Source organism: Neomonachus schauinslandi, chromosome 6, assembly GCF_002201575.2.
Source record: "Neomonachus schauinslandi chromosome 6, ASM220157v2, whole genome shotgun sequence".
In the NCBI taxonomy this organism is placed as follows: Eukaryota; Metazoa; Chordata; class Mammalia; order Carnivora; family Phocidae; genus Neomonachus; species Neomonachus schauinslandi.
Window position 1 is genome coordinate 50,127,717 of NC_058408.1, and position 14,669 is coordinate 50,142,385.

At 38.1% G+C, this 14,669-nt stretch overlaps 1 protein-coding gene and 1 non-coding gene across 2 annotated transcripts in view; both read right to left on the reverse strand.

The window, feature by feature from the left end:
• The window catches only part of PAPPA2 (pappalysin 2), a 96,119-nt gene extending 81,727 nt beyond the window's left edge, over positions 1–14,392 (reverse strand). The window contains exons 1-2 of the mRNA XM_044916190.1: positions 14,349–14,392; positions 13,571–13,716 (exon numbers count right to left, since the gene is read on the reverse strand). Coding sequence (XP_044772125.1) covers positions 13,571–13,716; positions 14,349–14,392 — 190 coding nt within the window. The remainder of the gene's footprint in view (positions 1–13,570; positions 13,717–14,348) is intronic.
• On the reverse strand, positions 406–512 carry LOC123325142. Its single transcript, XR_006540252.1, has one exon. It is a non-coding gene; the product is annotated as a U6 spliceosomal RNA (small nuclear RNA).
• Positions 14,393–14,669: the final 277 nt, after the last annotated feature.

Consider the following 14,669-nt stretch of genomic DNA (forward strand, 5'->3'; position numbering starts at 1 on the left):
ACCCTTGCTGGATAAAGTATTTCTGGCTGCAGATTTTTTCCTTTTAGCACTTTGAATATATCATGCCGCTCTCTGCTAAAAAATCCACTGATAGACTTACGGGGTTTCCCTTGTATGTAACTGATGTCCTTTCTCTTGCTGCTTTCAAAATTCTCTCTCTCGACTATGGACTCTGAGAAACAAACTGAGGGTTCTAGAGGGGAGGGGGGTGGGGGGATGGGTTAGCCTGGTGATGGGTAGTAAAGAGGGCACGTACTGAATGGAGCACTGGGTGTTATATGCAAACAATGAATCATGGAACGCTACATCAAAAACTAATGATGTAATGTATGGTGATTAACATAACATAATAAAAAAAATTCTTTCTCTCTTTATCACTACTTTTGGCCATCTTATTTATTTTGTAAAAATATGGAATGTTTCATGAATTTGTGTGTCATCTTTGCACAGGGGCCTTGCTCATCTTCTCTATATCGTTCCAATTTTAGTATATGTGCTGCTGAAGCAAGCACTAGTTTTGCTTTTTATATTTAAATCTCTGATCTATGTTAATTTTTTTACAAGGTATAAGATTCATATTGAAATTCATTTTCTTTTGTCTATGGATGTCCAATTGCTACAACACCATTTGCTGAAAATACTTATGGTATTAATGTCTATAGTATATATAAAAATATTATTCCTCTCATTTCTCATAGTGGTTATATATTCTTATTTTCATTTCTTGATCAGTTTTTTTAAGGGTTTATCAGTTCTCTGCCCCTCCCCCCCAAAATTTAACTGTTAATTTATGTTTATTTTCTCTTTTATTTCTTCTCTTGTTTTTATTAATTCCTTCTGTCATCATTTTTTAAATTTAATATGTTATTCTTTGCTGGTTTCTTGAGATGGATACCTAGCTCAGACATTTCCTTTTCTAATGTACAAAACTATAGATCTCACTCTACTTACAGCTTCTTGTATATGCCATAATTTTTTTTTAAAGATTTTATTTATTTATTTGAGAGAGAGAGAATGAGAGAGAGCACATGAGAGGGGGGAGGGTCAGAGGGAGAAGCAGACTCCCTGCCGAGCAGGGAGCCCGATGCGGGACTCGATCCAGGGACTCCAGGATCATGACCTGAGCCGAAGGCAGTCGCTTAACCAACTGAGCCACCCAGGCGCCCCTATGCCATAAATTTTGATAGGCCTTATTGTCATAATCATTTCATTTAAAATATGTTCCTATTTTCACTGCAGTTTATTCCTTGAGCCATGAGGTAATTAGAAGTGTATCACATAGTTTACAAATATTTGGGGATTTCCTAGTTTTTTGTTGTTTTTGTTATTATTGATTTCTACCTTATTTCCAGTGATATGAGAGAGCAAAGACTTTGTGATTACAACCCTTTGTAGTTTACTTTTTGGCCCAGAACTCTCAGTTAATTTTCCATGTACATGAGAACAATGTATATTCTTCGTTGTTCAAGTATACTACATTAATTTTGTTAATTAAGTCATATATTAATTATTTTTCAAATATTCTAGATCTCTACTAGATATTTATTCAGTTATTATTTTCTGAGAAAAATGTTTTTAAAATAAAAACTATGATTGTGGATTTTTCTGTCTTCTTTTTATTTTTGTCAAATTTTCCTTTCCATACTTTAGGGCATGTTATTGGGTGCATAAAATTTATCATGGTTACATTTTCCAATTGAATTTACTTTTTATCATAAAATATTCCTATTTATCTCTGGCAATATGTACCACCTTAAAGTTTACTTTATCTCATATAAGAAAGCTACACCAACTTTCTTTGGACTAGTATTTTCATTATGTGATGTATATATACATCTTCTGATACTTTTTTTTTATTTAATTTAATTTTATTATGTTATGTTAGTCACCATACAGTACATCATTAGTTTTTGATGTAGGGTTCCATGATTCACCGTTTACATACAACACCCAGTAGTCCATACAATACATGCCCTCCTTAATACCCATCACTGGGCTAACCCATCCCCCCTCCCCCCTCCCCTCTAAAACCCTCAGTTTGTTTCTCAGAGTCCGTAGTCTCTCATGGTTCATCTCTCCCTCCAATTCCACCCCCCATTTTTCCCTTCCTTCTCCTAATGTCCTCCATGCTATTCCTTATGTTGCACAAATAAGTGAAACCATATGATAATTGACTTTCTCTGCTTGACTTATTTCACTTAGCATAATCTCCAGTGCCATCCATGTTGATGTAAAAGTTGGGTATTCATCCTTTCTGATGGCTGAGTAATATTCCATATATATATGGACCACATCTTCTTTATCCATTCATCTGTTGAAGGGCATCTCGGCTCTTTCCACAGTTTGGCTATTGCGGACATTGCTGCTCTGAACGTTGGGGTGCATATGGCCCTTCTTTTCACTACATCTGTGTCTTTGGAGTAAATAACCAGTAGTGCAATTGCTGGGTCATAGGGTAGCTCTATTTTTAAATTTTTGAGGAACCTCCACACTGTTTTCCAAAGTGGCTGTACCAACTTGCATTTCCACCAACAGTGTAAGAGGGGTCCCCTTTCTCCACAACCTCTCCAACATTTGTTGTTTCTTTCCCTGTCCATTTTTGCCATTCTAACTGGTGTAAGGTGGTATCTCAGTGTGGTTTTGATTTGACTTTCTCTGATGGCTAATGATGATGAACATTTTTTCATGTGTCTGTTAGCCATTTGTATGTCTTCTTCAGAGAAGTGTCTTTTCATATCTTCTGCCCACTTTTTGACTTGATTATTTGTTTTTTGGGTGTTGAATTTGAGAAGTTCTTTATAGATCTTGGATACCAGCCCTTTTTCTGTAGTGTCATTTGCAAATATCTTCTCCCATTCTGTGGGTTGCCTCTTTGTTTTGTTGACTGTTTCCTTTGCTGTGCAGAAGCTTTTTATCTTGATAAAGTCCCAAAAGTTCATTTTTGCTTTTGTTTCACTAGCTTTTGGAGATGTATCTTGAAAGAAGTTGCTGTGGGCGATGTCAAAGAGGTTACTGCCTATGTTCTCCTCTACGATTTTGATGGATTCCTGTCTCACATTGAGGTGTTTCATCCACTTTGAGTTTATCTTTATGTATGGTGTTAGAGAATGGTCGAGTTTCATTCTTCTGCATGTGGCTGTCCAATTATCCCAGCACCATTTATTGAAGAGCCTGTGTTTTTTCCATTGCATGTTTTTTCCTGCTTTGTCAAAGATTATTTGACCATAGAGTTGAGGGTCCATATCTGGGTTCTCTATTCTGTTCCATTGGTCTATATGTCTGTTTTTCTGCCAGTACCATGCTGTCTTGGTGATCACGGCTTTGTAATATAGCTTGAAATTGGGCAATGTGATGCCCCCAGCTTTGTTTTTCTTTTTCAACATTTCCCGGGCGATTCGGGGTCTTTTCTGATTCCATACAAATTTTAGGATTGTTTGTTCCAGCACTTTGAAAAATGTCATTGGGATTTTGATCCAGATGGCGCTGAAGGTATAGATTGCTCTGGGCAGCATAGACATTTTAACAATGTTTATTCTCCCGATCCATGAGCATGGAATATTTTTCCATCTTTTTGTGTCTTCTTCAATTTCTTTCATGAGTGTTCTGTAGTTCCTAGAGTATAGATCCTTCACCTCTTTGGTTAGGTTTATTCTGAGGTATCTTATGGTTTTTGGTGTTATTGTAAATGGAATCATTTCTCTAACTTCTCTTCCTACAGTTGCATTATTAACATCTTCTGATTCTTATACTTTCAGTCTTTTTTGTTCTCATATTTAAGATGTGTCTCTTACAAGCACCATGGTTGGGTTTTGTTTTCGGTCTGACAATTTTTGGCTTTAAAGTGGTATGTTTAGTCCATTTGCATTTAATGTAATTACTAATATGTTAGGTCATAACCAGTATCTTATTTTTTATTTCTATTTGTTCTGTTATTTATTCCTATTTCCTTTCCCTTTGTTGCCTTCACTGGATCATTTCATTTCCTGCTCTGTTAGCTTACAAAAGATCATTTATCATTTAATGGTCACCCTAAAGATTACAACATGCATTTTTACTTATTACTGTCTAAAATTACTAAAATCAGCACTTCTTTTAGATATAGGAAAGGACCTTAAATTCTTTAACTTCATTTACTTTCTTTTCTGTCTTTTGTACAATTGTTGTCATATTTTAATTCTACATATATTTTAAACCAAAAAGACATTATTATTATTACTTTTAATATTTTTATCCTTTCTAGTATCATTCATTTCTTTTTGCATGTCTCTATTTCCCATCTGGAGTCATTTTCTTTCTGCTTGCATAACTTTCTTCGGTATGATTTTACTGCTGCTGTTAAATTATTTTGGTTTTTATCTGTCTGAAAATATTTTTAATTTTTCTTTATTTTTAAAGATATTTTTGCTGAGTATAGTATTCTAAGTTGACAATTATTTTCTTTTTGCATTTAAAAAATGATATTTGTTGGAGAGGAAGGAAAGATGGCAGAGGAGTAAGGGACCCTATTTCAACTGGTCCCCGGAATTGCGCTGGATATCTACCAGACCACTCTGAGCACCCATGAAACCAGCCTGAGATGTAAGAAGATCTGGACCTCTACAAGCAGAATATCGCAGGCAGTTGGTTTTGAGGTATGAAGCAGGGAGCCCTGATTCCGTGGGCAGATATCAGAGGATAAACGGCAGTGGGAGGGTGCCTGGCTGTGGCGATCCTACACCGCTGGTGAGCGACAGCCTCACGCACTGGGGACGGGGCACAGACTCGCAGACCGGTAGCGGTGGGGAAAGGACTTTAGGGCAGCCCCCGGGGTGGAAACCCAGAGCGGCGGGGTCACGCGGGCGAACTAGGAGCGGCTGGCGGTTTTAGAAGCACAAAGGGCAGAGACGTGCCCCAACCTGGAGGCAGGACTGGCGGCGCTGCGGAGGGGCGCACAAACCAGGATGCTGCAGTGTATAGCAGCATGGACAGAAATGGAGACAGTGTGGCCTGGAGAGCTCACTGAAGAACAGACTGCGGTCTCTCTGCTCTGAGGCAGAGGGTTGGAAACAGTCTCTTCTGCTCTGACTCACAGAAGAGACACGGAAAGCCACCAGGGAAAGCTGCCAGAGAACAAAAGCCCCAAAAACTGATTCCTGCTGAGCCCATCCCCTGCCACAGGGGGGCAGGGCAACTCCGCCCAAACAGGGTTGCCTGAGTAACAGCACCACAGGCCCCTCCCGCAGAAGACAGGCTAGGAAAACAAGAGGCCAGCAACCCCAAGGTCCCAAGAAAACAGGTGCATCTTGCTTGGGTTCTGGTCAATAATTTGGACTCTATACATTCCCTCAAACACCCATCAACAGAATGACTAGGAGGAGGAACCCCAAAATAGAAAAGACTCAGAGATTATGACTTATGCTGCAGATTTACAAATGGATACAGATATAACCAAGATGTCAGAGATGGAATTCAGGCTAGCAATTGTGAAGACAACGGCTAGAATGGAGAAATCAATTAATGGCAACATAGAGTCTCTAAGAGCAGAAATGAAAGCTGAATTGGCAGAACTTAAAAATGCTATCAATGAGATCCAATCTAATCTAGATAATCTAACAGCTAGGGTAAGTGAGGCAGAAGAACGAATAAATGACCTGGAAGACAATATAATAGATAAAAAGGGAAAAAAGGAGGCCAGGGAAAAACAACTCAGAATCCATGAAAATAGAATCAGAGAAATAAGTGACACCATGAAGCGTTCCAATGTCAGAATAATTGGAATCCCAGAGGGAGTGGAGAGAGAGAGAGGACTAGAAGACGTATTTGAGCAAATTGTAGCTGAGAACTTCCCTAATCTGGGGAATGAAACAAACATTCGCATCCTAGAGGCAGAGAGGACCCCTCCCAAGATCAAGGAAAACAGGTCAACACGCCGGCATGTGATAGTAAAACTTGCAAATCTTAGAACCAAGGAAACCATCTTAAGGGCAGTTAGGGGGAAGAGATTCCTTACGTACAGAGGGAGGAACATCAGAATAACGTCAGACCTATCCACAGAGACCTGGCAAGCCAGAAAGGCCTGGCAAGACATATTCAGGGTACTAAATGAGAAGAACATGTAGCCAAGAACACTTTATCCAGCAAGGCTTTCATTTAGAATGGATGGAGAGATGCAGAGCTTCCACGACTGGCAGAAACTGAAAGAATATGTGACCACTAAGCTGGCCCTGCAAGAAATATTAAGGGGGGTTCTATAAAAGGAGAAAGACCCCAAGAGTGATATACAACAGAAATTTACAGGGGCAATCTATAAAAACAACGTCTTCACAGGCAACATGATGACAATTAATTCATATCTTTCAATAATCACTCTCAACGTGAATGGCCTAAATGCTCCCATAAAACGGCACAGGGTTACAGACTGGATAAAAAGACAGGACCCATCCATATGCTGCCTACAAGAGACTCATTTTGAACCTAAAGATACATCCAGACTGAAAGTGAAGGGATGGAGATCCACCTTCCATGCCAGCGGACCTCAAAAGAAAGCTGGGGTAGCAATTCTTCTATCAGACAAATTAGATTTTAAACTAAAGTCTGTAATTAGAGACACAGAAGGACACTATATCATTCTTAAAGGGTCTATCCAACAAGAAGATCTAACAATTGTAAATATCTATGCCCCCAACATGGGAGCAGCCATCTACATAAGCCAACTGTTAACCAAAATAGTCATACTGATAACAATACGTTAATTGTAGGAGACCTCAATACTCCACTCTCAGCAATGGACAGATCATCTAAGCAGAAAATCAACAAGGAAACAAGAGCTTTGAATGATACATTGGGCCAGATGGACCTCAGAGATATTTACAGAACATTCCACCCTAAAACAACAGAATACTCATTCTTCTCGAGCATGCATGGAACTTTCTCCAGAATAGACCACATACCGGGTCACAAATCAGGTCTCAACCAATACCAAAAGATTGAGATTATTCCCTGCATATTCTCAGACCACAATGCTTTAAAACTGGAACTCAATCACAAGAAAAAATTTGGCAGAAATTCAAACACTTGGAAGCTAAAGACCACTCTGCTCAAGAATGTTTGGGTCAACCAGGAAATCAAAGAAGAACTTAAACAATTCATGGAAATCAATGAGAATGAAAACACATCGGTCCAAAACCTATGGGATACTGCAAAGGCGGTGCTAAGGGGGAAATACATAGCCATCCAAGCCTCACTCAAAAAAACAGAAAAATCCCGAATTCACCAGCTAACTCTACACCTTAAAGAACTAGAGAAAAAGCAACAAATGATGCCTGAGCCACGCATTAGAAGAGAAATAATTAAAATTAGAGCAGAAATCAATGAATTAGAAACCAGAAACACAGTAGATCAGATCAACGAAACTAGAAGTTGGTTCTTTTAAAGAATTAATAAGATCGATAAACCACTGGCCAGACTTATCCAAAAGAAAAGAGAAAGGACCCAAATTAATAAAATTATGAGTAAAAGGGGAGAGATCATGACTAACACCAAAGAAATAGAAACAATTATTAGAAATTATTATCAACAACTATATGCCAATAAACTGAACAATCTGGATGAAATGGAGGCCTTCCTGGAAACCTATAAGCTGCCAAGACTGAAACAGGAAGAAATTGACAACCTGAATAGGCCAATAACCAGTAACGAGATTGAAGCAGTGATCAAAAACCTCCCAAAAAACAAGAGTCCAGGGCCTGATGGATTCCCTGGGGAATTCTACCAGCATTCAAAGAAGAAATAATACCTATTCTACTGAAGTTGTTTCAAAAAATAGAAACAGAAGGAAAACTTCCAAACTCATCCTATGAGGCCAGCATTACCTTAATCCCCAAACCAGGCAAAGACCCCATCAAAAGGAGAATTTCAGACTGATATCCCTGATGAATATGGATTCCAAAATCCTCAACAAAATCCTAGCTAATAGGATTCAACCATACATTAAAAGGATCATCCACCACGACCAAGTGGGATTTATCCCCAGGATGCAAGGGTGGTTCAACATTCACAAATCAATCAGTGTGATAGAACACATTAATAAGAGGAGGAAGAAGAACCATATGGTCCTTTCAATTGATGCAGAAAAAGCATTCAACAAAATACAACATCCTTTCCTGATTAAAACTCTTCAGAGTATAGGGATAGAGGGAACATTCCTCAAGTTCATAAAATCCATCTATGAAAAACCCACAGCGAATATCATCCACAATGGGGAAAAGCTGAGAGCCTTTCCCTTAAGATCAGGAACATGTCAAGGATGCCCACTCTCACCACCCCATTGTTCAACATAGTACTAGAAGTCCTAGCAATAGCAATCAGACAACAAAAAGAAATAAAAGGTATTCAAATTGGCAAAGAAGAAGTCAAACTCTCTTTTTTCACAGACGACATGATACTTTATGTGGAAAGCCCAAAAGACTCCACCCCCAAATTACTAGAACTCATCCAGCAATTCAGTAATGTGGCAGGATACAAAATCAATGCACAGAAATCAATTGCTTTCTTATACACTAACAACGCAACTGTAGAAAGAGAAATTAGAGAAACGATTCCATTTACAATAGCACCAAAAACCATAAGATACCTCGGAATAAACCTAACCAAAGAGGTAAAGGATCTATACTCTAGGAACTACAAAACACTCATGAAAGAAATTGAAGAAGACACAAAAAGGTGGAAAAATATTCCATGCTCATGGATCAGAAGAACAAACACTGTTAAAATGTGTATGCTGCCCAGAGCAATCTATACCTTCAATGCCATCCCGATCAAAATCCCAATGACATTTTTCAAAGTGCTGGGACAAACAATCCTAAAATTTGTATGGAATCAGAAAAGACCCCGAATCGCCCGGGAAATGTTGAAAAAGAAAAACAAAGCTGGGGGCATCACATTGCCCGATTTCAAGCTATATTACAAAGCCATGATCACCAAGACAGCATGGTACTGGCAGAAAAACAGACATATAGACCAATGGAACAGAATAGAGAACCCAGATATGGACCCTCAACTCTATGGTCAAATAATCTTTGACAAAGCAGGAAAAAACATGCAATGGAAAAAAGACAGTCTCTTCAATAAATGGTGCTGGGATAATTGGACAGCCACATGCAGAAGAATGAAACTCGACCATTCTCTAACACCATACACAAAGATAAACTCAAAGTGGATGAAACACCTCAATGTGAGACAGGAATCCATCAAAATCGTAGAGGAGAACATAGGCAGTAACCTCTTTGACATCGCCCACAGCAACTTCTTTCAAGATACATCTCCAAAAGCTAGTGAAACAAAAGCAAAAATGAACTTTTGGGACTTCATCAAGATAAAAAGCTTCTGCACAGCAAAGGAAACAGTCAACAAAACAAAGAGGCAACCCACAGAATGGGAGAAGATATTTGCAAATGACACTACAGAAAAAGGGCTGGTATCCAAGATCTATAAAGAACTTCTCAAATTCAACACCCAAAAAACAAATAATCAAGTCAAAAAGTGGGCAGAAGATATGAAAAGACACTTCTCTGAAGAAGACATACAAATGGCTAACAGACACATGAAAAAATGTTCATCATCATTAGCCATCAGAGAAATTCAAATCAAAACCACACTGAGATACCACCTTACACCAGTTAGAATGGCAAAAATGGACAGGGAAAGAAACAACAAATGTTGGAGAGGTTGTGGAGAAAGGGGACCCCTCTTACACTGTTGGTGGAAATGCAAGTTGGTACAGCCACTTTGGAAAACAGTGTGGAGGTTCCTCAAAAATTTAAAAATAGAGCTACCCTATGACCCAGCAATTGCACTACTGGTTATTTACTCCAAAGACACAGATGTAGTGAAAAGAAGGGCCATATGCACCCCAACGTTCAGAGCAGCAATGTCCGCAATAGCCAAACTGTGGAAAGAGCCGAGATGCCCTTCAACAGATGAATGGATAAAGAAGATGTGGTCCATATATATATGGAATATTACTCAGCCATCAGAAAGGATGAATACCCAACTTTTACATCAACATGGATGGCACTGGAGATTATGCTAAGTGAAATAAGTCAAGCAGAGAAAGTCAATTATCATATGGTTTCACTTATTTGTGCAACATAAGGAATAGCATGGAGGACATTAGGAGAAGGAAGGGAAAAATGGGGGGGCGGAATTGGAGGGAGAGATGAACCATGAGAGACTATGGACTCTGAGAAACAAACTGAGGGTTTTAGAGGGGAGGGGGGAGGGGGGATTGGTTAGCCCGGTGATGGGTATTAAGGAGGGCATGTACTGCATGGAGCACTGGGTGTTATACGAAAACAATGGATCGTGGATCACCACATCAAAAACTAATGATATATTGTATGGTGACTAACATAATAACATAATAAAATTTAAAAAAATAAAAAATAATAAAAAATGATATTTGTTGTCTTAAGACTTCCACAGTTTCTGTTGAAAAGTCCTCATATGAATCTCACTGTTTGCCCTTTTAAAGTAATATACATTTTTTCTCTAGCTACTTTTAAGCATTTTTTTCTTTGTCTTTGGTTGTTAAGGACTTTTGCTATAATGGATCTAGTTGTGATTTTCTTTCTATTTTATCCTTCCTGGGGTTTGTAAAACATTTTGAATCTATTGTTTCATATCTTCTGTCACTTTACAAGTCTCAGCCATTATCTCCTTGATATTTTTTCTGTCCCAATATCTTTCTTTTCTTCTAGAACTCTAATTTACATTAGAAAATTTTCATCAGGTCTCAAGTGTCTGAAGTTATTTTCTATATTTTTCCAACACTTTTTCTCTATGAGCTTCAATACAAATGTTTTCTATATTTTTCTAGTTCTTTAATTCCCTCCCCTGCTCATAAACTTATCTATTAATTTCCTAAATTCAGTCTGTATTTTTTGTTCTAAAATTTCCACCTAACTCATTATTACAAATTCCAGCTCTCAGAAGATATTCTGCATTTTTAATATATATTTTATAATGTATTAATCATAATTATCTTAAAACCAATATCCTATAACAACAATATCTGGGTAATCTGTGAGTCTGTATTTATTAATGATTCCTTGCTTCTTTGTTTAGCTAAGTTTACCATCAGTTGGCCCTGTTTCTTCACATAACTGATAATTTTTTACTGATTGCTGGACATTGTGCATGATAACTTGTAGAGACAACTGTTCCTCCAGAGGAAGGTAGAAAATATTTGATTTTCTTTTGTTAGGCAGTTAAATGTAGGCAAATGACTTTCTTTCATACGGAGATTTAAGAGTATTTCAGGCTGGATTTCAAGCTTTGTGTAATCTGGACTATTTCTGTTTGCTGTCACACACAGGGTGTCTCAGGGCCCCTCCTCCTCCATAAGGTCTCAACTCCAGTTTTTTCTTCCCTACATTATGAGACTCCTGAAACCATTGTTTGACTTTTTAATCTCTTAGAAGTTATTTTATACTTGTTTTCTTGGCTGCTGGCCCTGAGAATGCATGGGTTAGTAGTTGGCAAATATCTTAAAAGAAAATAATGAGCAGAATATTAGGCTTTTTTGGGGATTTCTATTTCTATGGGCGTCTTGGATGACTTGGATGGCCTGACCTTTAATTTTTGTCTCCCCAATAGTGAGACTTCAGCAGACTCTAGGCTGCTCTCTGCTCTGCCTCTATTCCTTTCACTGAGAATTTGGCAATTTCCCTGAATGGAAAAAAAACAACTGAGTTATATATAGAGCTCACTTCAATGCATTTTTCTTCTCACTGGGATTGGGCCCTCAAATCCTTGTTGTTTTAGCTACTGTCTGATGTCTTCAAATAGTTTTTTTTTCCTGGTATTTTATCCATTTTTATATTTAAATGAATCTTATCAATGGCCCAGTTCCAATAAAGTTAGAAAACATTCAGTGGTCTGCTCTCAGCCCAGTGATTCTTATCAGGAGGCCAAGACTTGTCTTCATAATGGCCAGGCAGATAGATCATTTCTAAAGGTTTTCAAACAGATTCAGTTCCCAATGATAGACTTGCGACTCATGAAAACCATTGCTGGGTAAACCTGGCTGTCAGGACCCCCTGACATATACACCAAAAATGTTACCATTGGCAAATCAGGTATGCACTAATTTAGGGAAACTTTTCTACAGTGTTATATGCTCCTCTACTACCATTGTTTTTGATGAGGATAAGTCAAGACACTCAAACTCACTATTAATTAGATTATTGGAATATGACCTTCTAGCCTACCACAAAGGCTGGAATGACACATTTGCTTTCATCTAGAAAGCACCAGTAACTTCACAAATTTCTGATTTCTCATGTACTCTGAGCTGAGAATACAAAATTTAGTGGTAAAAGGACTGCAGAGCCCTAAAACTGTATCAGATACTGTAGAGCCAATGTAACCAAGCATGCTAAGCAAAGCATTCAGTTTGGATCACCACATGTTTAATTTTTTTATCGTTGCCTCCTTTGCTTGATATATGTAGCCTTTCTAAATGTTGACCTCATTCATTCCAGAGATTTTCATATTCTGGTTTCCTCCTGAACAGCAATAATATTTTTTCATCTATTGCTAACCTACTGCTCATCTTCCTTCTTCCCCAATCCATGATACTAGCTGTCCTTTGGAAACTTTCCCATATTTTCTTTAATTGTCAATTCAACATGTTCTGGACTCCACTTCACAATGACCCCATTAAACATGGGTTTGACATATATAGCATTATGTGATCTTCCTTCAACTTATTTCTCTCTGCTTCATATTTGATTACTAAGAAGATTCACTTTGCATAACCTTTTTAAAATCATTTATAAAGTGATTTCTAGTCTCTATAATCATTTTCTTTCCAACATGAAGATTTCTCCCAATTGTGGTAATTCAGTTTTAAAATAAATTTTGGTAGAATCCTACTCAAGATTCTTTGAAAGTACATACAAATTATATTGAATAATTACTCTTTAGCCACATTAACTTATTTAATGACTTATTGACTGACCAGGAATATTTCCTTTACAATAGCAATAGCACATTATAAAAGGAATTATCTTTCTTAAGAATGTAGAGGTTCCACTCAGTATTAAGGTGTCACCCTTTTCCTAGGTAAGCAGGCAAGCCCCACCTGCCTAAACTTCCCAGGATTCCCTCAGGAGCCCAATCCTGGATCCATGGATTCTGAGGAGCCATGCATGAAGCCCACAGGTCTTCTGTCACATTGATTACCATAAACCAAGTTTCACAGTCTAGCCGTCTTCTTTGCTAATTTCCCCCTTGAGGCTCTCCAAGACATAAAATGGATCTTATTACACATCAGCAACTCAGCAACTTATTTACATCTAGATCATATATTTGTCTAGAACATCCTGAGTATTTGCCACCGTTTGCTCTAATACCTCCTTCTTGTCTATATTGAAACATTTTGACAGAATCTCCCAAAAGCCATTCTCAGCCCAAGGCAGCTAATTCATTGAGTAAATTTAATTTTCTTTCTTTTTCCTCAAACTCATTTCACATAATAATTTGGGGCCTGCTCAATTTTTCTACCATATTTGGTCTTCACTTCACTTACCCAGGTGACTGATGGCTTCTTTGTCCCAAGGCCAGGTGGCAGCACCAGCAAGGTCTTCCCGCACTGAGCTAGCAAAGTAGACATTGAGGAAGTGAGTACTGTTGAGCTGCAGTGCCTCCTTCAGCTCCTTCACACTCATGTATGCCCTGGAGAGCACACAAGAGCACAAATGTCACACCAAAGGATCAGTACATAGAAAGCAGAACCATACCTAATCAGACTGACACTCCCAGCCAGCATTGCCCTTTGGAGGGGCAGAGAGACAGAGACCAGGCTGTCATGAAGATAACAAAAAAGGCACTAGTACACATTTGGGATATTTATTCCAAGATAAATAATATCTTACCTTTTTAGCACTATATTATTTATACGAATGCTCAGTGTTTGACATCATACTCAATTCCCACTCTACATCTAGATTATTTCTTCAAGATAAATCCAATGATACTCCTAATTATTTGCCCTGAGTATTAACCCCAGGTCATGGTGAAGAAGGCCTTCCAACTCTCAGTTCCTGGTTCCTTCTATCACACTGCATGAACATTATTATGATCAGAGGACCAACTGAATCTATTTCAGTATATACTTGCTTCGGGCATTATTAAAAAAAAACAGTGGCCAGGAAACATAAGTAAAAAAGAGGAAAAAATAGATGAGTTATAGGTAAAAGAGGATATCATAAAGTTACTGCAAAGAATGTTAATTGTATATATGTATTCCTTTCTAGTCCCTTAATCCATAGAAACTACTACAACTCCAACTACCTTATGCTACTTACCAAGTATCTTTACTGGTAGCCTTCAATGTACTAGGCAATATCATGTTTACAGTTATGCACAGAATTAAAGGTCTATTAAAAACATATGCCATATGGCCCATAAAAAAAGGGAAACAGGCATTTTATCTCTTTATAAGCTCATATATAGTCAAAGACTTTCATCTTCCTGGCATCAGTGAAACTTTAAACTTACTATAAGCAAACAGGCTCACTCAACATTCTCACTGAAGAGCTATTTTAAGAACAAACAACTAAGGCAGAGCTCAGTGGCCCTTTGGATTCACAGGATGCTTCCCATAGTGACCACAGTCTGCCACTCAA